A 25277-nucleotide genomic window follows, 5' to 3' on the forward strand; every position below is an offset into this window, starting at 1 on the left:
AAAAAAAAAGAAATGTAATTAAAAAAAAGAAAAGCTAACCAGATATTATAAATATCTAAATGTTGTTATAGGTGACTAAGTATGTATATATATTTTTATTTTTATTTTTTATTTTTTAAATGTATTTATTAACAGTTTAAAACTTTTAGTTTTTTCTCATTACATTTTGCTGTTTAAAAAAAATGTTTTTAATAGATATGTTATAATTTCAATATATGTAACTTTTAAAATTCTAGCAGGGACGTCGAGTATATTTGCACAAATTATCGGCATCGCGTCTGTATCGCGGATACCAGCTTGAATTTGATTTGGTATCGGATCGGAAAGAAAATCAGTGGTATTGCACATCACTAGAAAAATAATGTACTGTAAACAACTTTCAACAGTTTATTTTTCTCATCTTTCATCCAAAACGTGTCTTTCAGACTTTTAACAGAATCACATGGTGAGAAATATGAATAAAATCCATACAAGACTTTCAATGGTCTCACATTAAAGAACCAGGTGAGGCTAACAAGAATTACAACACGAGGTTATTAAAGAAGAGGTCAAATGTAAAAGTGGTTGAATTCAACTGTACAGTAAAGATGCAACGAGGAGGAAATATGCACTCACATGCCAAATTATGTTGTCTACTTTTGTCAATGAGATTATTTTCAGGATTATTTGTTGGAGTTCAGTTTGATTTAAAGACCAATCAAAAGCCCAAAAGGTTTGCAGGGTTTACTGCTTATAGAGTAAACCAGTAGCTTTACATTTGATGAAATATCCAATTTGATGGTTTTATCAGAATTTGTGAAAAAAAAAAAAAACTTTTACTGTCTATCACAAACGCCGATCCCCTTTGGTTGACACTGTATTCATTTTTACTGCTAATCATGTGTCTCCATACACAGTGTGGAGCCGCTCCCCAAAGCTGATAATAATTCTCTCCATTACAGCAAATAAACTGCATTCCCTAGTATCCTCAGTATTATTATCGCTGGCTAAACATGTTACCATGAATTCATTAACGTTTTGATTGACTGAAACTTTTATTAGTAGATTGCACAGTACAGTACATATTCCGTACAATTTACCACTAAATGGTAACACCCGAATAAGTTTTTCAACTTGTTTAAGTCGGCGTCCACGTTAATCAATTCAATAAAAGTTTCAATCAATCAATCAATCAATCAATCAAAGCAGTTGGCATGCTAATAGCTAACTGCTAAACTAGTTAGAAACAACCGAAATAAATAAGTGCTTAGTAAAGTTTGAAAAGTGCAGATGGAGGCAGAAAGTAAGCAGATATCATCATGAAATTAATAAGTAGAGTTGGAGAAAAGATAATGTAACAATAACTGTTGTGTCAGCATACAGGAGGGCAGATCCATCCATTAAATTGGTGTTGTCGATACCAAGGGTAGTATCAATAGGCCTGAGCCGATATTCGATAAATCAATTAATTAACTGACGATTAATTAAAATTAAGTCGATACATTTTCCAGTGTGGATAAATCGCCATGTGTCTGTTTCAAAGAGCATTCACACTTTTCGTCGGTTTCAGCAGCTGCTCGCGTTTGTGCTGAAGCGGAATAAAAGGAGGTGAATTATCTTGTCCTCACTAAGTGTATTGGACTCTTTGTGAGGCGGGGCGGGGCCGCGGCTCTTCCGTTCATATCCAAGTTTGTATTTTTAATGTGCGTGTTCGGCGAGAGCGGTACAAATAAAATGGCAGTGGCGATAACCGCTTTACAACTCCCGACGGTTTGTATTATCGTATCAAATAACCCTCATTTATTGTACTTTGATACGGATGGACTGACTGGCGCTAGCCTGCTAGCTTGAGTGCTAACATGTAAACAACAGACATTTGGCGTATTTCCTCATTGTAGACGTCATTTCTCAATCTTACAAACACATTACTTTTTAAACAAGTGATGTACAATATTCTCATTAAACATAAATTATGTGCTGTTTTTGCTCAAAGTGGTTGATAAATGCGACAGTATCAAATATGAACTCCCATAAAAAGGATGTAAAGTCACGTGATCGGAAGTGAAACAACTGATCGATCACCCTTTCAAATTAAAAATAAAATATCAATATATTTAAACACACATAAAAATAATAGGGCTCTTATGAAGCCATAGTGATATTTGATGTTTCCTGTGCCAATAAAATATTTTGTGTCTATTTATTTTGGTAATTAAAAAAATACAACTTAATACAATTTAAGTGTGTATGAATACTTTTTGAGCACATATAACAATACCAAGATAATAATGGTAATTTTGGTCAACATTACTTTAACCATTTTATTTTTTGTTTTGGTTATGTATATTTGAGGGTCCCCCAGCCCCTTCTTAACAGAGACAAAACCCATTTTATTGATTTTGGTTGTGATTTTTCTTCAAGTGCAAAATTTTGCTTACAGAGTATATTTTATTTTTTATTGTTTGTTTTACCTTGGTATTTAAAAGTTTACATTTCAATAACAATGTTAAAATATACAGGAAATACATGTAAATTGCATTTGAAATGGTATACTTCTATTTATTATTTATTGTCATTACATCAGTGGTTAATTTGGTCTCAAAAAAATAATGGCAATAATATCGTTTATCGTCACTATATCGTCAAGCAAAATTTGTTATCGGCTCAGGCCTACTGATCAATACTATAGTCATTAGGTCAAAATTTGTATTATCTCAGAATCATTTTTTTCTATTTTTGTTGATGTTTACAAACTCACAGAGGGGACTTTGTGAGCAAAAATCAAAGGATTTTAAATGAGTAGTAGATAGTACTCGTACTTACTTTAGTTATTGTGTACTAATGACCTAATTTTGCTCAAACAATTGTATGTAGTAAAAGAGAATAAAGAAGCAGTTTAAATATTGTGTTGATATTGTTATACTGTCAATAGCACTCACTATAAGAACATTGAAACATTTACAGTTAATACATGTGATCCGTGTTGGTATCGACCCTTCTCACTCATGGATGATCGGTATCGGAATGGGCAGCATGAAACCCCGATACAATCATCAAAATTGTGAAGAAATGTAGGAATTAATTCTTGAAATAATTCACTGTGAGTAAAAGTATTTTACTTTATATACTGGCTCATTCTAATTTGGCTTGCTAATATTTTGGCAGGTGAGTACACATTAGTACACAGTAGAGTACACACGTCAAAAGAAATAGTACCGTACTCATTCTTAAACATAATGTCCTTTCAGGTAAGTGTACAATTCACTTGTTAACTAAATTAAGCAATATTACGAAATATTAACGTTAAATTTGTACCATTTCACACAAACCTGCAAAAAATTATATATTCTTATCTATGCAATTGTAATTGTTAAATCTTTTTTATATGGGATTATGTGCATTTTATCTATGAAAAGTGCGTTACAAATACAACAGTTATCATTAACAAATACTACCCTACACTGGTCATGACACACTGTATGCTAAAAAAAATATATATGTATATACATGTATATATTATGGTGTGGCAGAGCACAATGGCACCGTTTCATGAAAATGTTTTTGCATCATATCAAAACCATGGTGTTTCATTTTATTCGTGTGGTGAGGGGACTTATGGCGTGTCAGTGGACCTCCTGGACAAGAACCACACCTTCATGGGCTCCTTCTTTCCCTTCATGGTGACGGGGCCGCGATACGCCAAGTGGAACTGCGGGTCTGCGTTCTCAGCGGACTGCAGACACCTACACCGCAAAATAAAATCACACTTAGCGTCTCCTTTGGTGGTAAAAGTGACTTCAAATAGCTGAACATGCTCTCTTATTACAGTAACAAGCATTCAAAATGTCATGTTTTCACTGGAAAGAGACGGCTGCTTTTATTTTGAAGGCAACTTGTTTTCCCACAATGCTTTGGGAAACCAAGTGCAAACAGGTGTGGTGGGAAAATGCTGATTTGTTTTGTTACTGGTAAGTTTTTAAGCTCCAAACCGGAACAAGGATAAGGTATGTACATTGTTTTAATTATGTTTGTAAAATGTTATTTTGTTGTTTGTTTGAAACAATTCGCTACCATACCATAAATATAAAGCACTGCAGCTCTTCTAATGTCTATTTTCTAAACATTGTAATGCTAACTACCAACATCATTATATATATATATATATGTATATATATATATATATATATACGTATATATAAGTGCCCAGACGTGTTGTTCATACCTGTAAGTGTATTCTGAAACGTTGATCTTGCCCTTGTCGCCTGTGGTTTCGGTGCGACTGGTGAGGTTGACCGTGTTTCCAAACAGGCAATAGCGTGGCATCCTCTGGCCAATCACCCCTGTCACCACCTCACCCGTATGGATCCCGATCGTAATCTGAAAAAAAAAAAAAGAGTTTCCCCAAATTATGTACAAAACTGGTGAAAATATGGAAAGTACATGAAAAAAAAATGCCTCAAAGCCGAGAGGCTTCATCCCATTGATGAACAGTGTGTTTTGATTCTTCTTTAACTTTTGTTTTGCGGCAATTATGAAAGGTGATCACAGAGCCAAAAGGGGAAGTTACTACATCTCTGTCCTGGCTGCTCAGTGCAATATGGATAAAGTGACAATTATACAACAATAGTGTAGACCTTAAAGGGGAACATTATCACCAGACCTATGTAAGCGTCAATATATACCTTGATGTTGCAGAAAAAAGACCATATATTTTTTTAACCGATTTCCGAACTCTAAATGGGTGAATTTTGGCGAATTAAACGCCTTTCTATTATTCGCTCTCGGAGCGATGACGTCACAACGTGGCGTCACATTGGGAAGCAATCCGCCATTTTCTCAAACACCGAGTCAAATCAGCTCTGTTATTTTCCGTTTTTTCGACTGTTTTCCGTACCTTGGAGACGTCATGCCTCGTCGGTGTGTTGTCGGAGGGTGTAACAACACGAACAGGGACGGATTCAAGTTGCACCAGTGGCCCAAAGATGCAAAAGTGGCAAGAAATTGGACGTTTGTTCCGCACACTTTACCGACGAAAGCTATTCTACGACAGAGATGGCAAGAATGTGTGGATATCCTGCGACACTCAAAGCAGATGCATTTCCAACGATAAAGTCAGAGAAATCTGCCGCCAGACCACCAAGAAAAGAGTGCGGATGAGGGTATGTCTACAGAATATATTAATTGATGAAAATTGGGCTGTCTGCACTCTCAAAGTGCATGTTGTTGCCAAATGTATTTCATATGCTGTAAACCTAGTTCATAGTTGTTAGTTTCCGGGTCGGGACCCGGGGTGGACCGCTCGCCTGTGTATCGGTTGGGAACATCTCTGCGCTGCTGACCCGTCTCCGCTCGGGATGGTTTCCTGCTGACCCCACTGTGGACTGGACTCTTACTGTTATGCTGGATCCACTATGGACTGTACTCTCACAATATTATGTTAGACCCACTCGACATCCATTGCATTCGGTCTCCCTAGAGGGGGGGGGGGTTACCCACATATGCGGTCCTCTCCAAGGTTTCTCATAGTCATTCACATCGACGTCCCACTGGGGTGAGTTTTTCCTTGCCCTTATGTGGGCTCTGTACCGTGGATGTCGTTGTGGCTTGTGCAGCCCTTTGAGACACTTGTGATTTAGGGCTATATAAATAAACATTGATTGATTGATTGATTGATTAATGCCAAACAAACACATACCAATCGTTGGTTAGAAGGCGAGCGCCAAATTCGTCCTTGCTTTCTCCCGTGTCGCTGGCTGTCGTGTCGTTTTCGTCGTTTTCGCTTGCATACGGTTCAAACCGATATGGCTCAATAGCTTCAGTTTCTTCTTCAATTTCGTTTTCGCTACCTGCCTCCACACTACAACCATCCGTTTCAATACATGCGTAATACTGTATGTTGAATCGCTTAAGCCGCTGATATCCGAGTCTGAATCCGAGCTAATGTCGCTATATCTTGCTGTTCTATGCGCCATGTTTGTTTGTATTGGCATCACTATGTGACGTCACAGGAAAATGGACGCTGGATGGTTAAAATCAGGCACTTTGAAGCTTTTTTTAGGGATATTGCGTGATGGGTAAAATTTAGAAAAAAACTTCGAAAAATAAAATAAGCCACTGGGAACTGATTTTTAATGGTTTTAACCCTTCTGAAATTGTGATAATGTTCCCCTTTAAAGTGAAGAGGCTCGCCTCCTAGACACACCCTGATGTCCAATCAGCAAGATTTGATATGCTGTGGTTTACTTGTTTTTATACTTGTGTGAATATTAAAAATACAGGTGAGTCGAGTTTTATTTAAATTCACTATTAATTTTACACCATTTTAATTTAAGAAAGTTGATACAAAGTGTGATGATAACTAGGGCTGCAACAACGAATCTATTAAAATCGATTATAAAAATAGTTGGCGATTAATTTAGTCATCGATTCGTTGGATCCATGCTTTGCGCATGCGCACAGGCTACGGTTTTTTTTATTTTTATAAACTGCGACGTTTACAAACAGCTGAGAAACAATAATCAAAATAATAGGGGTGTAACGGTACGTGTATTTGTATCGAACCGTTTCGGTACGGGGGTTTCGTTTCGGTGCGGAGGTGTGCCGAACGAGTTTCCACACGGACATATTAAGTAGCGTACTGCACATTGTGTAAACAATACTCAAAATGCCGGACATTTGAAAAACTCCGCCCTGACAGCCCCGCAAAAGAGGACATGTCCGGTGAAAAGAGGACGTATGGTCAGTCTATCGTAGCCCGTTAGCTGCTAGCATGCTAGCAAAAGAGGACATGTCCGGTGATAGCATGCTAGCAGCGACCGGGCTAGGTCCTGACCATACGTCCTCTTTTCACCGGACATGTCCTCTTTTGCGGGGCTGTCGGGCGGTCTTTCTTAAATGCCTCAAATGTCCGGCATTTTGAGTTAGGGTTGCGTGTATATTAAATGTACGTTCAGGGTTAAGAAGGTTAAAACACAACAAGTTGTGCGCGCAGCAGCATTCATGAGGGAGGGGCAGAGACAGAGAGAGCGAGAGAGTTGTGTTAAACGCGCATGCGTCGTCAGGCTCTGCTTTTTATCCATTTAATTTGTTATTATCTATAGCAGGGGTGTCAAAAATGTGCATTTTTGTAACATTTTCCTTGTTTTATTTGGCAAGTTGAAAGAACATGGCGCCAGTATGCTGTTTTTTTCCCAATAAAATACTGGAAAGGATAGAAATGTAGTTTGTCTCTTTTATCCGATTATTAATCGAAGTAATAATCGACAGATTAATCGGTTATCAAATTAATCGTTAGTTGCAGCCCTAATGATAACCATTAAAACAGAAATTAAACTTATTGTACGCACTTTGTAGTGATGAGAATCAACTCCCAATTACGACTCTTAGGGTGACGATTCGATTCAGAATTAATTCTTCATTCAAACTGATTCTCACAATATACAAAACCCCAAACCAGTGAAGATGGCATGTTGTGTAAATCGTAAATAAAAACATATTTCACATATTCAATTGAATAGACTGCAAAGACAAGATATTTAATGTTCAAACTGAGAAACTTCCATCCATCCATCCATTTTCTACCGCTTATTCCCTTTGGGGTCGCGGGGGACGCTGGAGCCTATCTCAGCTACAATCGGGCGGAAGGCGGGGTACACCCTGGACAAGTCGCCACCTCATCGCAGGGCCAACACAGACAGACAGACAACATTCACACTCACATCCACACACTAGGGCCAATTTAGTGTTGCCCCCAGGTGCATGTTTTTGGAGGTGGGAGGAAGCCGGAGTACCCGGAGGGAACCCACGCAGTCACGGGGAGAACATGCAAACTCCACACAGAAAGATCCCGAGCCCGGGATTGAACCCAAGACTACTCAGGACCTTTGTATTGTGAGGCAGATGCACTAACTTAATTTTTTTTTTGCAAATAATCAGTAACTTAGAATTTAATTACAGAGACACATTGCAAAAAAGTTTGCACAGGGAGCAAGAGTGAAGTGTCTTGCCCAAGGACACAATGGACGTGACTAAGCTGGGATCGAAGCTGGAACCCTCAAGTTGCTGGCACAGCAGCTCCATAACCCAAGCCGTGCCATCCCCAAACCTTTCCCTTTATCGATTTTAAATGTGAAAGTTAGCATCCCTAATTACATATAAAACGCCAGATAAAAAGTCCACAAGGTGACTGTATAGCTCTGTAAACAATACCTTCCTGTTCCCTCTTAATTGTGTGTTACATGACATATTTAGTTAATAGTTTGTGTATATTGTGTCAAACTTTGTTGTGTTTGAGAAGTTAGAGGTGTGTTTACTAGGGGTGCTCAAAAAATCAATTATTATCATTATTGATACTGCTGATTTTCTTTTTTTAAATATTGTATTTAACTAGTATTGTATTTGTCTTTTCAATTGCTTAGTAAATCAAATCAACTTTATTTATTTATAAAGCACATTTAAAATTTACCACAGGGGTAGCCAAAGTGCTGTACAATGGGCAGGTTAAAAGATAATACGAGAACCAAGCAAACGCAACACAACACAAACAGAACACGATAAAAAATAAATAAATAGAACATAAAAACAGGTTCACAGCAGGTGTATTATGGGGTGTCATTGTAGGATGTATATCACTCAGTGTTAAAAGCCATGGAATAAAAGTATGTTTTTAAGAGAGATTTAAAAACAGGAAGAGAGGAGGCTTGTCTAACATTCAGAGGTAGGTCGTTCCAGAGCTTGAGAGCAGCAGCGGCGAAAATGTCTATCTTAAGTATTGTAACGCTAGAATTAGGTTAGAGTTGGGGTTGTTCTAGTTTCTTTTATTCGAATGATTAGCATTCTGTGCTTTTTATATATAAAAAGTTTAAAATACAAATTTGAAACAAATTTTTTTAGGCCTTTTCTTTTAGGTCTATTCAGGTGTATTGGAGAGGAGGCTACGTTGGATAGTCAAACCTCGAATTCAGGAGGAGCAGTGTGGTTTTGTCCTGGTCGTGGAACTGTGGACCAGCTCTATACTCTCGGCAGGATCCTTGAGGGTGCATGGGAGTTTGACCGACCAGTCTACATGTGCGTTGTGGACTTGGAGAAGGTATTCAAATGTGTCCCTGGAAAAGTCCTGTGGCGATTGCTCAGCGATTATGGGGTATCGGAACGCTTGATTGTAGCGGCCCGCTCCCTGTATGACCGATGTCAGCGCTTGGTCAGCATTGCCAGCAGTGAGTCGGACCCATTTCCAATGAGGGTTGTATTCTGCCAGGGCTGCTCTTTGTCACTGGTTCTGTTCATAAATTTTATGGACAGAATTTGTAGGCACAGTCAGGTCGTTGAGGTGATCCGGTTTGGTGGCTGCAGGATTAGGTCTCTGCTTTTTGCAGATGATGTGGTCCTGCTGGCTTCATCTGACCAGGATCTTCAGCTCTCACTGGATCGGTTTGCAGCTGAGTGTGAAGCGACTGGGATGAGAATCAGCACCTCCAAATCCGAGTCCATGGATCTCGCCCGGAAAAGGGTGGTGTTCAATCTCCGGGTTGGGGAGGAGCTCTTGCCCAGAGTGGAGGAGTTCAAGTACTTCGGAGTCTTGTTCACGAGTGAAGGAATAGTCGACAGGCGGATCGGTGCGGCATCTGCATTGATGCGGACCCTGTATCAGGCCGCCGTGGCGAAAAAGGAGCTGAGCCGGAAGGCAAAGCTCTCAATTTACCGGTCGATCTACGTCCCTATCCTCACCTATGGTCATGAGCTTTGGGTTATGACCGAAAGGACAAGATCACGGGTACAGGCGGCCAAAATAAGTGTCCCTCGTTGAGTGGCGGGACTCCCGCTTAGAGATAGGGTGAGAAGCTCTGTCATTCGGGAGAAGCTCAAAGTAAAGCCGCTCCACCTCTACATCAAGAGGAGCCAGATGAGGTGGTTCAGGCATCTGGTCAGGATTCCACCCTCCCTGGGGAGGTGTTTAGGGCACATACGACCTGTATGGGGCAACAGGGGCTATGTCTCTCAGCTGTCCTGGGACCGCCTCGGGTTCACCTGGGAAGAGCAGGACGGAGTGGCTGGGAAGAGGAAGAGGGAAGTGTGGGCTTCTCTGCTTAGGCTGCTACCCCCACAACTTGACCTCGGATAAGCGGAAGAAGATGGATGGATGTTACACTGCGCGTATGAGTTGTACGCAGCCAAGAGGAGATTTTGTAACCTGTAACCTGCTTTGAAAAGGTTTTATTATAACTTATATACCAAATAATATATCCTGAGAATCGTGTTTATTGGAGAATTGATTCTGAATCGAATTGTCACCCCAAAAATTGGAATGGAATGGAATCGTGAGGTGCCCAAAGATTCCCACCTCAGGTGTTTACACTTACATTCTATGCATTGTAACAAGGTCTAATGAAGACCTTTTACTAAGTTAAAGTTAAAGTTAAAGTCCCAATGATTGTCACACACACACTAGGTGTGGTGAAATTTGTCCTCTGCATTTGACCCATCCCCTTGATCACCCCCTGGGAGGTGAGGGGAGCAGTGGGCAGCAGCGGTGCTGCGCCCGGGAATCATTTTTGGTGATTTAACCCCCAATTCCAACCCTTGATGCTGAGTGCCAAGCAGGGACGTAATGGGTCCCATTTTTATAGTCTTTGGTATGACTCGGCCGGGGTTTGAACTCACAACCTACCGATCTCAGGGCGGACACTCTAACCACTAGGCCACTGAGTAGCTATTGTATATTGTCAGAGCTCAGCTACAGGGAAATTTAACAGCACGAGAGCTACACAGGTTGAGATCAGAGAGTTAATAATTAATTTTAATATAATAATTGAGTTAAGTCATGGCAATCTTGGCCCACGCAGAAAAAAATTCTGGGTTTAAATCTGGCACTAGATACTGTTATATTACATTATGTGTTGTAGCTATCCTAAGAGAGAGTCGTAAAGCTATCTGCAGACTATTTCCATGTGAACCGGTGGGCATGCTGGTGGTCTTCAGAGCGTGAAGGCGCTCCTGAGTGTCTGAGATGAATGAGAGTCTATTTTTAGCGGTGGTATCGTGAGATGATTTGAGTCTGTTTCTGCTACGAAACTCGAGTCCTCTTCAGTCTGTGCCCCCGGCCCAAAATAAGCCTTTTGTTGAGGTAGATGTTTTTCCAACATTACGTCTTCACAGTCGTTGATACAATAACAATCGCCAATGCTCATTTAAACAAGGGTCTGCTGTTTTGTCTCTGAGTTTTCACTGCTTATCGTTTCAAGCTGCAAACATGTCATATTAATGACTGTAGTAGTATTCTGCATTTGGCTGCACAGGAATTGGTACAGCTTTTTGGTTCAGTTCATGTGCCTTCTTAATGTGAAAACTTGAGCAGACGACGGTTAAATACAAAATAAGTCGAATGTATCTATGGAGCGAAATAACTGCCAAAACACACAAAAATGTTTTTACTCATGCAAGTAAAAATATATATTTTTTAAATTAAAAAAATGATTTGCAAATAAAAAAAAAAATTTCTGCAAGTAAAAAAAAACATCCATCCATCCATCCATGTTTCTACTGCTTGTCCCTCTCTGGGTCATGGGGGGTGCTGGAGCCTATCTCTTCTGAAAGTAACAAAATTAAAAAGTATAAAAAACATTTTTCTTCAATTAAAAAAACTGTTCGCAAGTAAAAATAACATTTTCGGCAGGTGGAAAAACGACCCGCAATTATAAAAAACTATTAAGTATAAGTAAAAAATCAATTCCTAAGTGTAAAAACAGTTTTTCTTCAATTAAAAAAAATATTTCGCAATTATAAAACAATTTTTCTACAAGTAAAAAAAAAACGATTCGCAAGTATAAAGACGATTTTCTGCCAGCAACAGAGCAGTTTTTGTATTGTCCTCTCTCTAACTGTTATTCATCTACTTGTTAATTTCCTATTAATATCTGCTTACTTTCTGGTGCAACGCTCTACACTTCTTGAATTTTACTTAGCACTTACTTCTTCTGTTGTTTCAAGCTAGTTTTACCGGCTACCTTAGCAATTAGCCTGCCTGCTTTTGCCTGCTCTTCCTTCGTGTGTAACATATTTAGCCTCGTCCTCCAGTCATGATAAAACTTAAGAACTGCAGTTTATTTGTCGCAATTGAAGATTATTGACTCTGAGGATCGACTCAGCACGTATGGAGATAGACAGTGAGCTGCGAGCTAAATCTGTGGCAGCCAATTCCAGTTGGAAGACTGAGCATCGAAAAGAGGAATCCATCCATCCATCCATTTTCTACCGCTTGGCCCTTTCGAGGTCGCGGAGGGTGCTGGAGCCTATCTCAGCTATATTCGAGCGGAAGGGGGGGTACACCCTGAACAAGTCGCCACCTCATTGCAGGGCCAACACAGATAGACAGGAATCAATGTTACAAAATGTGGATGATTCAAGGAGGATGGGAATGTAAGACCCGGTTCCTATCGATGCTTGATGACCAACCCTAATCATGTGTAACCGTCGCCCTAATGGCAGAGTGGGCAAAACGCACAGGCGCCACAAGCGGTAACAAACACAGAGTAAAAATGGACAAAGAAAAGGGCACACTGAATGGCAAGGCAAGACCCGTCGGCTCTTCTGAAATGAAGTCGCAAGTCATGTCCAAAATGCCTGTTCGCCAATGCAGATAACCTTTTTTCCCCATATATAGTAGGTTTGTTTTTAAAGTGAGCCTGTGTCAAAAGTGGTATGCATGTCCGAAAGAGTACCGTATTTTTCGGAGTATAAGTCGCACGGGAGTATAAGTTGCACCGGCCGAAAATGCATAATAAAGAAGGAAAAAAACATATATAAGTCGCACTGGAGTATAAGTCACATTTTTGGGGGAAATTTATTTGATGAAACCCAACACCAAGAATAGACATTTGAAAGGCAATTTAAAATAAATAAAGAATAGTGAACAACAGGCTGAATAAGTGTACGTTATATGAGGCATAAATAACCAACTGAGAACGTGCCTGGTATGTTAACGTAACATATTATGGTAAGAGTCATTCTAATAACTATAACCTATAGAACATGCTATACGTTTACCAAACAATCTGTCACTCCTAATCGCTAAATCCGATGAAATCTTGTACGTCTAGTCTCTTACGTGAATGAGCTAAATAATATTATTTGATATTTTACGGTAATGTGTTAATAATTTCACACATAAGTCGCTCCTGAGTATAAGTCGCACCCCAGGCCAAACTATGAAAAAAACCGCGACTTATAGTCCGAAAAATACGGTATATTTGTATGTGTGAGTGATAGTGTGTGTGACGGTAAAAGAGTGTTTGTGTTATTTGTGTTGAGTTGATTTGAAAGTCCTAACGTTAAATAAATATTTGCATGAAGCAAATTGTGCTGTCCTAAGTTGATAGTATTAAAACAAGCAGATGATCTGTCAAAGGTACACTTCTTAACGATAGAAAAAAACTTCTACCTATCTGTGATTAATTGAAATTAATTACGAGTTAACGACAGACAAAATGTAATTAGTCACGATTAAACCTTTTATATATAACCTATATATCTGTAGATGTAAAAAATTTTTTTAACCTAATGCTAAAAAACTTGTACTGTATTTTTCGGACTATAAGGCGCACTTAAAATCCTTTAATTTTCTCAGAAATCGACAGTGCGTCTTATTACCTAATGTACGGAATAATTTTGGTTGTTCTTACCGACCTCGAAAGCTATTTTATTCGGTACATGGTGTAATGATAAGTGGGACCAGTAGATGGCAGCCACACATTAGAGATATGTGTAGACTGCAAGATGACGCCAGTAAACAGTGTGCACAACCACAACAATGAACATTTTAATAGAAAATAAATACCTCTGTGACAGTGTCAGTCAAAACTGAGCAGAACTTTTAACACATTTTTCTTTTGGATCTAATTTATCATTTTTGAGGTACTTACTGAAATATCTAAAAAGAAATTTAAAATGTAAGTTTACATGCTGAAAAATATTTGCAGTACTTTAGATAGGGCTGAGCAATAAAACAATATCAATATATATCGGGATAGACACAATCAATATAAATAAAAAATGTGTTACATAAAATCTTCAATTATATATATTTTTTTCTTCGGTGCAAGAAACAGGAAGTTGTGAAGCAAGGTTGGTTGCATGAACAATGGCGCTTACTAACCGAGCAACGCAGGAAGTGGTCATTGATCAGTGGGAGTGACACGCTAACAGCCAATCAGGTAATAGTATCAACTATCAGGTTTGGCTGCGTCGTCTTGTTGTGCTCATGGTTGATTCTTTGCATGGAGTGAGGAGAGAAAGTAAAAATGAGTGCTGCAGAGAGCAAATAATGTTTTGATAAAACAGGAAAACTCACAGCATGGCAGTTTTTTGGATTTTTTCAAAAGGATCGTAGTCAGACCAAGGTCGTCTGTAAATTATGCAAGGCACTTGTCCCCACCAAAACTGGTTATACCACACCACCTTAGCCGTGCTCACCCTTTAGAGCACAGCTGTAACTTCCTGGTACTAAACCTTCAGAAAATAGTTCTTCTCAGGTTTCTCTATGTTTACATTTTCACACTTTGCACTATTTGAATGTTTTGTGTTGACATTTCCTTTCCTTTCTGCCTTGGTATCTGAGGGAATTATAATCAGAGGAAGATTTGAAATAAAAATATTTACATTTAATATTTTTTTTGCCTGGTCCTTATTTTCAATAAAAAATTATCATTACTTATGGATTTCGACTGATATGAAACACTTTTTCAGCGTTTTCAGCCATATCGCCCAGCCCTACTTTTAGATTTTAATTTCATAGGAAAACATTTAGGTCATTATCTAAGTATTTCTAATAATCTAGTATGCATCTCATGTAGTTTCCGCTCATTAAAATGTAATTGTTATCATTATTATGACTGTCTGGGAGAAATAACATTGTTCAAGTATGAGGTCCATTTTTGACATGCAAAACCTGGAAACCAAATATGGTTCCTTTCCCTGTAAAGATCTACATTGTGTCAAAGTGTGTCGTATGTAAGTCATGTCCACGTTGTCTTCTAATCTCACCTGTACGGGCTCCTCATCTACTTTGACTTGTCCAGCGATCTCCATCATGTCGAGGGCCAGGTGGCAGATGGACTTGGCGTGATGTGTGCACGGCTCCGGCAGACCGCTCACCGTCATATATTTGTCACCCACCGTCTCTACCTGTGCACAACATTCCCCCACATTAAGTCAGTGGCACTATTTGCTTAGTTTTTTTCAAAGTGCATCATGCAATCCTCCCGATTTCTCAAAATACACACAGCAGCAAGAAATAAACCCAAAACACTCGCAGATAAACACTCAAACACTTACATCAGCTTTGAGACATTCGGGGGCCTCAGATAGTGGGACCACCAAGCCATTCAGCTTGTAGAGTAAATATTACTTCTTTTGGTGACCCAGTCAGTGCATGAAGCCAATGGAAGCCAAGCTGGAAGTGGAGGAGGTCTGTTTGACTTCTTCAAGTGCATTCTTGTCTGAAAGCCTGGGGTGTAAATCTGCTGCGTGAGGCGTACAAAGTGCTGTGCTCGCTCTCTAAAGCCGCATTGTTTTGAACGCCGCCGTACTACCGTTCCCGTGGCGAAAAACTCAAGTCAACGGCTATAAATAGTCTTATGTGAGGGCGATTGCGTCACACATTGCTGCTGTAAAACAAAAGACATGCTCGTCTTTCCCCCCTCGTTTAAAAAAAGTGATGCTTTTAACCTTGTATACATAGGGGTTCTTCCGAGTGTCTGTCAAGATGTCGAAGCGGGTGTAAACATCATTGAGCAGGTTGACTATCTTGATGGCTCCCTCAGCAGAGGCGTGCTTGCTGCAGAAGACATTGAAGCCCACGATGCCGCTGAAGAGGATGGTGACATTATCGTAGCGCTTCGCCGGTACAGGACGCTTGTGTCGCAGCTCGTTGGCAACAGATTGCGGCAGGACGGAGTAAAGCAATCTGCAAAGAAGCAAAGAAAAAGGGGGACGAGGAGTGAGTGTGTGTTGTTGAGCCGCAAACGACAGCCAGACGGGATGCTGTCCTTTTGGATCCGAGCTTTATTTGCTCACCCACCACCTTTTGGCCATTTCTACATGCAAGCTGCATTTGGATGGGTGGTGTTTCTATGGTAACCAGTTGGATCATGGTGGTCTGTCGAAAGCAAATACTACAGTATCAAGCACATCTTTTGAAACACACAAAATTCTATGAGGTGGAAACTTCCAAAAAGCAAACGCAATCCATCCCTTGTCACTGCTTGACTTCCACATTTCAAAACTAAATTTCATACAGTCATTAACAACAGAAAGAGAAAAATAACACCAGAAATGTGTGTCTTCCCAAAATAAAACAAATTAAATCTGATATACTAACTGGCATCCCGATGAAACCCGATGTTAATCCGATCCGATATCAGCACAAATCATAGTACGTACTTTTATTTTGTATTTTGTACGGTGCAATGTTAGAAAATGTGTGACATGAAATTACTCAAACAACAATGGTAGGGATAAAAACACTAACCTTATGAGAAACTTATGCAGTCTTTAAATTGAAGTGGAGTAGCAATTTGTTTAGTGACACCTGGTGGTCACAAGAATTAATTAGGTTAATTAAGCTCGAATGACGCGCGTTTGTTACTGGTTCTTTTCTAATATGCTTCTGCTTTAGAGACTTTGGATGTGTAAGTAATATGTAACTATATTTATTTGATACTTGTATATTGACAAATGTGCATACCAGTACATATATATATATATATATATATATATATATATATATATATATATATATATATATATATATATATACACACACACATATATACATACATACCGGTATATATATTAGGGCTGCAACAACTAATCGGTTAAAATCGATTATATAAAATAGTTGGCGATTAATTTAGTCATCGATTCGTTGGATCTATGCTATGCGCATGCGCAGAGGCAACAATTTTATTTTTTTATAATTTTATTTTTATTTTTTATAAACCTTTATTTATAAACTGCAACATACAGCTGAGAAACAATAATCAAAATAAGTATGGTGCCAGTATGCTGTTTTTTCCCCCAATAAAATACTGGAAAGGATAGAAATGTAGTTTGTCTCTTTTATCCGATGATTAATCGATTAATCGAAGTAATAATCGACAGATTAATCGATTATCAAATTAATCGTTAGTTGCAGCCCTAATATATATATATATACGGTATACAAATATACATATACATATGTATATATACATATATATATATACACACACACATATATATATATATATATATATATATATATATATATATATATATATATATATATACATGAATTTTTTATTTTTTTTTTATCTGTCCTGTTCAGGCAAATCATACTGTTGATGTAGATGACCATATCGGCTGTACAGATTTACTTTAGAAAAGAGAAGTGTTGGCAACCTCTCTTGTTGCCTTGTTTGTATTTGACTTTATTAAATGTTTAGGTAGAATTTTGTTAAACAAAACCAGTTTTCTTTTATGTAATATAAAATTTATCAGAGCTGTTATCTGTTCAATGGAGGAATGTAGTTAATAATAGAACTGGCACCCAATGTTATTAAAAAATTATTGATCTTGAATCGAAAATCGTTTTAAATCGAGAACCGATTCTGAATCGAAGCTTTTCCTATCGAGAATCAATTCTAGATCGTATCGTTACACCCTAGAATCAAATCGAATCGTTTGGTGCCCAAAGATTCACAGCCCTACAGACAATGATAATACACACATTCAGCACCTGAAAGGTGTTTTTTTTCCTAAAAGTCAATATGTGGTCTCGAGCTGCAGTGCTAAATTAATGATGCTTACCCTTCAGTGGAAGGTCAGACTCACAGAGAATCAAAAGATTCTGACACTTCAGCGTTTTAGTGAATAAAAAAAAAAATCACAAGAGCAGTCCTAAACAAAACAAAAAAATCTAATATAAAAAGTTAAGAGCAACTGGGATACAAATGGAGACTTTAACGTGTATAGTCATAAGTATTGTGACATAACAGTTTGCTTAATAGTCGACAGTGTCATCCGCTATGAATAGAAATGAGAAATAGTCCAACCTGTCTGTCTTCTTCTTCTCATCCTCCAGGGCCCGGAGTGTATGCTGCAGGCGGTCGGTTAGGATCTCCAGCTCCTGAGTCAGCTTGTACTCCTCACGAAACTGCTCGCCCAGCAGCACCAGGTCCCGCGTGGCATCGTGGAGCGGAATGTCGCTCAGGTACAGGCCTCTTCGTGTCAGATCGTCCAGGTTCATCACACTTTGCAAGAAAAAAAAAAGCTAAATACTAATTTGTGTCACACATTATTTTACTGCTATAATGCGCTTATTTCTGCTTCAAGTCTCTCTGTTTTAGTCCCATATTAATTGAATTTCCCGTTGGGAAGCAACCTAGTCCAATGACTAATCTCTTGCTCTCTGCTGTGCAAGTGTCTTCTATTTGTGAGGGGGCAGCTGCTTGAACCCTGCTTTTCTCTTTCAAATATCTCCCAAGAAATTGGTTATAGAAGAGCCAGCGGGGCTAATGGAGGTGACAACAGAAGACAATCAGTAATTTGCAGGTTTCATTGCTTGTGCATTGCTCTGTGTCTGCATGTGTCGAGTGCTTAAAAAAACAAAGAAACAATGCTGAGGTGCACTGTGGACTCACCTGGGCGAGCAAAGGAAAAGGATGTTTTCCGCTTCGGGCAAATAAATCATCTGTCCTTTCAACCTCAGGCAGCTTATTTCCACCCCCGTCAGCTCGTCCTCATTCTCCACAGTCTCCACATTTAGCAGGCCCTCCTGCAAGGGTTGGACCACCTTTATGAATATTTCATTGCATATTCCTCCACAAAACACGCCCTAAAATGGGGCACCAGTAAATCTCATTCTTTTTTTAAATATGAAGGCTTTTTTTTGCTAACAGGTCTAGCATGCGCTGCGAACGTAAAGTGAAAGCGTTGTTTTCCAAGAACAGGCAGAAAAATGATGTTGACATTTTTGATTGTTAGAGCTGCTTTATGTCACGGTCAGGTGGATGCTTAGTGGGCGCTTGCGTTCGATCATTGAGACCCACCCTCTTCTCAGTTCAAACTAGGGATGGGCCACAATATACATATAAAATAATATATTAGTTGGCATATGAATGACAATATAACCATTTCAAAATGTGTTACAAAGACTCTTAATTTGGTTGCTGACATTTGAAGCAACATATTGTCTAATTTACGGTTGCAGTATTTTCTCTCAAAGCTATTATTAGTCTACTTGCTAATTTACTTAGTTTTGGGCGATTTAACAAATTTGGGTATCAATCCAATACCAAGTAGTTTACAGGGGGGGTTATTGGTCCAACCAATACTGATACTTCAAATTTTCAAGATCATTGAATGATTTAGGTGAAACAATATCAATTAAATATTGAAATAATTTCCTTATTCCTAATCCCTTTTATCACATATAATAGTTTAAGCAAAATAAAGTCAACAAAACAAAATAACTAAACATGAGCAAAAACTACTATTGGCTCTGATTTAAATCCTTTAGTTTTTGGATGTGAAGGGGAAATGTATTATTTTGGGGAATTTTGCATATCATTCACAATCCTTATCTGAGACAAACACACATGTTTTCCTTTGTTTATGCATTCTAAATCGTAAATAAACATTGGCAAAAGTCAGTTAACAATAGAGCCAAAGGGAGTCTAAAAAGTGCTCTAAAAACATCGAAACATGTTTTATATACATGCTCTGGGTATATACAGTATGTAATGTAGTAACAGGCACATACACAATAACATGTAATATTTACGTATTTTGCTCATTTTAAGCATACATTCATTTTACAGACACATCACAACATTTGCCTTTCCCTTCAACAACAACAAACCTACTAATCATGGCAGACTTCATGAGAAACAACACAAACTACTTTGGGACAAATTATGATACATAAACTTACATTTTTTTAGCCTGAATATAAGGAGGATGATCTCCAGGTTTTAAACAGATCCAACTTTAGTGAAACACTATGGCATGATGTAGCAGTATTGCTAAGTGCTAAACAAGAAAAACAAACTACGACTATAATAAAACAATCACTTACTGTACAATGTCTGCTCTCACTAGGATGCCAACTGATAGGATGTTTATATATTCCTGTTTGGATTAAGATTTCACGAAAGATTAAAAAAAGGTGCTGCAAACGAGCGTCTTTGTGTCTTTCTCGTCATCTCCGGGTCTAAATTGGATCTCAAAGTTAAGCAACTTCTCGGTTTATGTCCACAACCTTCTACTTTCCAGGTGAGAGGCATGATTTATAATCTACAAATGATGTCTACCAACTCAGAGGTGATGTAGCAGCTCACTGGCGCAATGTGTCAACATAGCAGCAAAAGCGAGTTAGCTCTCTGTTATCACGGTGCCACTAAAAATAGTGTGTTTGCGCTAGCGCTTATAATAACAATATCGCTAATACTTGGTTAATATTCAGGTCACGGCATGTAAATGGAGTATTGTTGGCAGTTTTTGCATGTTTTTTTAGAGGGCTTTATAGGTGGAACAGTGTATTTCCATTAGCTGCATTGTTAGCCACCTCGTAATTCGTATTTTACGACTTCAAACATAAAAAAAAGAAAAACATATGTGTTCTTGTCTTACTTAGGGATTATGAACGATTTGGCAAATTTCCAAAACAACTGCAGTTCCCCTTTAAAGTCATCCTGTGTCCAGGAAGCTATTTCTTGAGTTTGTATACAACAAAACATTGATTTTGTGATAATAAAACATATGATCAACTGTTGTTTGAGATTGTAATTACTGCTACAAGTGGTGGAAAAGTGACTACCTCTGCGGCTCATACGGACCACAGCTGACGGCCTAACAATACAGCTCTTGACCCTAGGGGTCGCGGATCCCCTTTTGAAGACCTCTGATGTAGATGCATTCTTTGCTGATTGGCTGGGAGAAGTAATACGTTTCTACTGTCTAATAGTGACGTGTGCAGCGTTTGAGTTAGCAGATCGGGTTGCTGGCTCTATAAAGGGCAAGACAACCATTTTACATTTCTTGAGTTTGGGTCTCCCATTTAGGGTTAATTTCTCTAATTACACATGCGATGTTGTCAATTATGTGAAATTGTATTTAATGTTTGGTAAATATTGTAATATTCTTTATATCTCAGGCTGATGGGAAAGGAGTTAGGTTCCCAAAAAGGACAAAGTTAGCCACAACTTGTCTTTGTTTTTTGTTCAAGACACTAAATATTACATCGATTACCTTGCTTCGCAGGACAAAGACAGTGTTGATGTGGGAAAGAATGCCGTGGTAGCCGAAGTCAATGTGCGGGCGGACCAGGGAAAACACCGAAGGGAGGATGCAGGCGCCGGGCTGGAGCTGAAAAGAGAGGAGGTAATTTAAATATGTCAAACAGACTGTGGTATCATGAGGCGAGGCTAACCTGAGGCAGGACTCGGTAAATGGCGTTGCCGCACTGCGTGAGCATCAGATCTTTGTCGAACATCAAGTGGAAAGGAAAGGCCTTGCAAAACGTATACGGGCTGATGCGTGTCTCCTGCGTGCCATTCTCCTCAAAGCCGTCAAGGTCCTCGTAGAAGGCCTCTTCCTCTGAGTCCTTCTCCTCGATCAGGAACTTGATGTGGTCGCACTCCTCGCTTTTCGGCTGGATCATCTGAAGTCAAATATTCAGCTGAAACTTCATGGTGTTACAAAACAAGAGGTACTTTTCGGCCTGGTACAGTATTTAAAGATTGTAAAAGGTTCCAAAATATCTTCCTCCGTTTGTTGGGGTGTCAGTCTTAGTGGTACGCTTCGTCACATTACAGTACACTTGTGGATTCCACCTTCCTCCATGTTTTAGTGAAATGAATCAAAGGTGAAGAAAAGTAAGGTGACCGGTGATCAGCCCAGGCTGCACTCCGCTGGGATAGACTCCTGCTCACAGGGTATGCACTTGGTAGAAACGTGGCTTTACTCTCCTTGAATAAATATTCATTATTAGCACTATAAGCATTTCTTTTGAAAAATAACATGTTACCAAATCAATCTAAAATCCCATAACAAGTATATGTCCATTCAAAATATCTATGAGAATTTTTCGAGTTATTGTTATTATTACGTATTAGAGCAGTCTGCATTATTGCATCAATAATCTCAAGTCTACTGTAATGGATATGAATACAGATAATAGAAGTGCAGACAATGACATTAATCAGTGTTGGCATAAGGCACGCTGATGTCAGGCTGCTGTCTTTGCACCTTGTTTCCACAGCAACCGTGGCTAATATTTTCCGAGAATGGGTCTAGCGTTTGGAGCGTCTGCCGTTTTCCTGCTCTTTCATTAAACCCCCCCACACACGATGAAAAAATATATGATCCGTAGAAAATGCCTAAAACACACAATTAAGAGCATCCTGCGTTGGAGAAGGACGTTAACCATTATTGTCACTAGTAGTCGTTACGAGGCTGTAAGTTGGATTTACGCATGAAAACGACAATGCTTTGATTTTGAAGGTGTAGTTTTGTGCGCAGGTACCCCACTTGTGTCCCTATGTGAATCCGTGTGTGCACACTTTTACTGAACAATGACGCTTGAGCTGTCCTTGTCAGTAATGAACAATGGCAATTAAAATAATTTATTTAAATAAGCAGTTATTGGAACTGAAACAAATGGACGTCACTTTCATCGCAAATGTTGTGTCTGTCTTGATTACGCACAAGAGTGAGTTTGACTTTTAGTGTCATTTAGTTTCAAGGCGCAGTCCCATACATGCCATTCTATAGGCCCTTTTCCACAGCAGGAACTTTTACAGGACATTTCCCATTTACAAAGTTCCCCCTGTGTTTCCACCAAAAACTACTCGGGAAGATTTAGTTCTTCAGGAACTTTTTTTAGTTCCTGCCAGCTAGGTGAGATTTTTGGAAGGTTCCTGGAACCTTATTGGAGGCGGGCTGTGCTGTCGAACGCTGATTGGTTGAACACAGTTGGAGGCATTCCTAAAAAAAATTTTAACACAGGATCGCCATTACAGAATGCTAGACGACTTGTTTATATTTCATTTCTTGTGTATTTATATTACAACGAACTTGATAACAAAGAGAAAGAAGAACGAAATAAACTTTCGACTTGCAAAACTTTGGTGTGCTGAAGAACGCTGATCAGTGGAACTATCTTGCAGTGTTTTTACTCAGCCGCAGTCTTTAAACTATATGCAGTCTAGTGTTGTTTATTATTTTTTACAAACTTCATTTTGATACACAAAGCTACGAGAAGTGGTCGGCGTGAGATAAACACTGATATTTATTATTTACAAAACCCAAAACCAGTGAAGTTGGCACGTTGTGTAAATTGTAAATAAAAACAAAATACAATGATTTGCAAATCCTTTTCAACTTATATTTAATTGAATACACTGTAAATACAAGATACTTAACGTTTGAACTGGTAAACTTTGTTATATTTTGCAAACATTAGCTCATTCAGATTTTGATGCCTGCAACATGTTTCAAAAAAGCTGGCACAAGTGGCAAAAAAAACTGAAAAAGTTGAGGAATACTCATCAAACACTTATTTGGATTTCACAGGTGAACAGGCTAATTGGGAACCAGTTTGTGCCATGATTGGGTATAAAAGCAGCTTCCATGAAGTGCTCATTCATTCACAAACAAGGATAGGGCGAGGGTCACCACTTTGTGAACAAATGCGTGAGCAAATTGTCCAACAGTTTAAGAACAACATTTCTCAAAGAGCTATTGCAAGGAATTTAGGGATTTCACCATCTACGGTTCGTAAAATCAACAAAAGGTTCAGAGAATCTGGAGAAATCACTGCACGTAAGCGGCAATGCCCGTGTTCTTTGATCCCTCAGGCGGTACTACATCAAAAACCGACATCAGTGTGTAAAGGACATCATCACATGGGCTCAGGAACACTTCAGAAAACCACTGTCAGTAACTTCAGTCTGTCGCTACATCTGTAAGTGCAAGTTAAAACTCTACTATGCAAAGCGAAAGCCATTTATCAACAACACCCAGAAACGCCGCCGGCTTCGCTTGGCCCGAACTCATCTAAGATGGACTGATGCAAAGTGGAAAAGTATTATGTGGTCTGACAAGTCCGCATTTCTAATTGTTTTTGGAAACTGTGGACGTCGTGTCCTCCGGTCCAAAGAGGAAAAGAACCATCCGGACAGTTATAGGCGCAAAATTCAAAAGCCAGCATCTATGATGGTATGAGGGTGTATTAGTGCCCAAGGCATAGGTAACTTACACATCTGTGAAGGCACCATTTATGCTGACAGGTACATACAGATTTTGGAGCAACATATCTTAGCAACGTCTTTTTCATGGACGCCCCTGCTTATTTCAGCAAGACAATGCCAAGCCACATTCTGCACGTTTTACAACAGTGTGGCTTCGTAGTAAAAGAGTGCGGGTACTAGACTGGCCTGCCTGTCGTCCAGACCTGTCTCCCATTGAAAATGTGTGGCGCATTATGAAGCGTCAAATACGACAATGGAGACCCCAGACCGTTGGATAACTTAAGCTGTACATCAAGCAAGAATAGGAAAGAATTCCACCTGAAAAGCTTCAAAAATTGGTCTCCTCAGTTTCCAAACGTTTACTGAGTGTTGTTAAAAGGAAAGGCCATGTAACACAGTGGTAAAAATGCCCCTGTGCCAACTTTTTTGCTACGTGTTGCTGCCATTAAATTCTAAGTTAATGATTATTTGCAAAAAAATTAAGGTTCTCAGTTCGAACATTAAATATCTTGCCTTTGCAGTATAGTCAATTGAATATAAGTGTATGATTTGCAAATATAAGGATTTGCAAATCATTGTATTCTGTTTGTATTTAAGATTTACACAACGTGCCAACTTCACTGGTTTTGTGTCTTGTGTATATTGTTATTTACAGCTAAAATGGACAGTAAGAATCGCCTTAACCTTATGAATTCATCATTTACTGAGAGAACAACTTTCTGACTGTTGGACATTGGGACAAAAGCCTGACTTTTTATGAACAATTCGGTACACTTTGTGTTCAAATCATATCGTTTTGTATATTATTGCTTTGTATTTAATTTTCTTACTTTTTAGTAAAATAACTCTGACATAATATTGTCTGTTTATTTACATGGTATCAGTGTAAAAATATACTGAACCAACAGGGACTCATGACTGCGCTACAACGCCCGCATGCAAGCAATTGTGTTGTGCGGACCCTAAATTACCTCTTTTAATCGTGCTTAAAGGGAGGAAGCATTCCGTGCCTTA

The 25277-nt window shown here is 38.9% G+C and overlaps 1 protein-coding gene and 1 long non-coding RNA gene across 2 annotated transcripts in view; one reads left to right on the forward strand and one right to left on the reverse strand.

Annotated features, from left to right (window-relative positions):
* Window positions 1–374: 374 nt before the first annotated feature.
* gucy1b1 (guanylate cyclase 1 soluble subunit beta 1) overlaps window positions 375–25277 on the reverse strand; it is a 40237-nt gene continuing 15334 nt past the window's right edge. Inside the window, exons 6-13 of the mRNA XM_061983996.1 lie at window positions 21443–21673; window positions 21262–21378; window positions 18654–18787; window positions 18066–18263; window positions 15700–15937; window positions 15016–15156; window positions 4202–4356; window positions 375–3722 (exon numbers count right to left, since the gene is read on the reverse strand). Of these exons, the coding sequence (XP_061839980.1) occupies window positions 3593–3722; window positions 4202–4356; window positions 15016–15156; window positions 15700–15937; window positions 18066–18263; window positions 18654–18787; window positions 21262–21378; window positions 21443–21673 (1344 nt within the window). The 3' untranslated portion in view covers window positions 375–3592. The remainder of the gene's footprint in view (window positions 3723–4201; window positions 4357–15015; window positions 15157–15699; window positions 15938–18065; window positions 18264–18653; window positions 18788–21261; window positions 21379–21442; window positions 21674–25277) is intronic.
* The window catches only part of LOC133621716 (uncharacterized), a 62156-nt gene continuing 40767 nt past the window's right edge, over window positions 3889–25277 (forward strand). Inside the window, exons 1-3 of the long non-coding RNA XR_009817689.1 lie at window positions 3889–3983; window positions 18095–18223; window positions 21274–21393. This is a non-coding gene — a long non-coding RNA (uncharacterized lncRNA). The remainder of the gene's footprint in view (window positions 3984–18094; window positions 18224–21273; window positions 21394–25277) is intronic.

This window comes from Nerophis lumbriciformis, linkage group LG25 (assembly GCF_033978685.3).
Source record: "Nerophis lumbriciformis linkage group LG25, RoL_Nlum_v2.1, whole genome shotgun sequence".
In the NCBI taxonomy this organism is placed as follows: Eukaryota; Metazoa; Chordata; class Actinopteri; order Syngnathiformes; family Syngnathidae; genus Nerophis; species Nerophis lumbriciformis.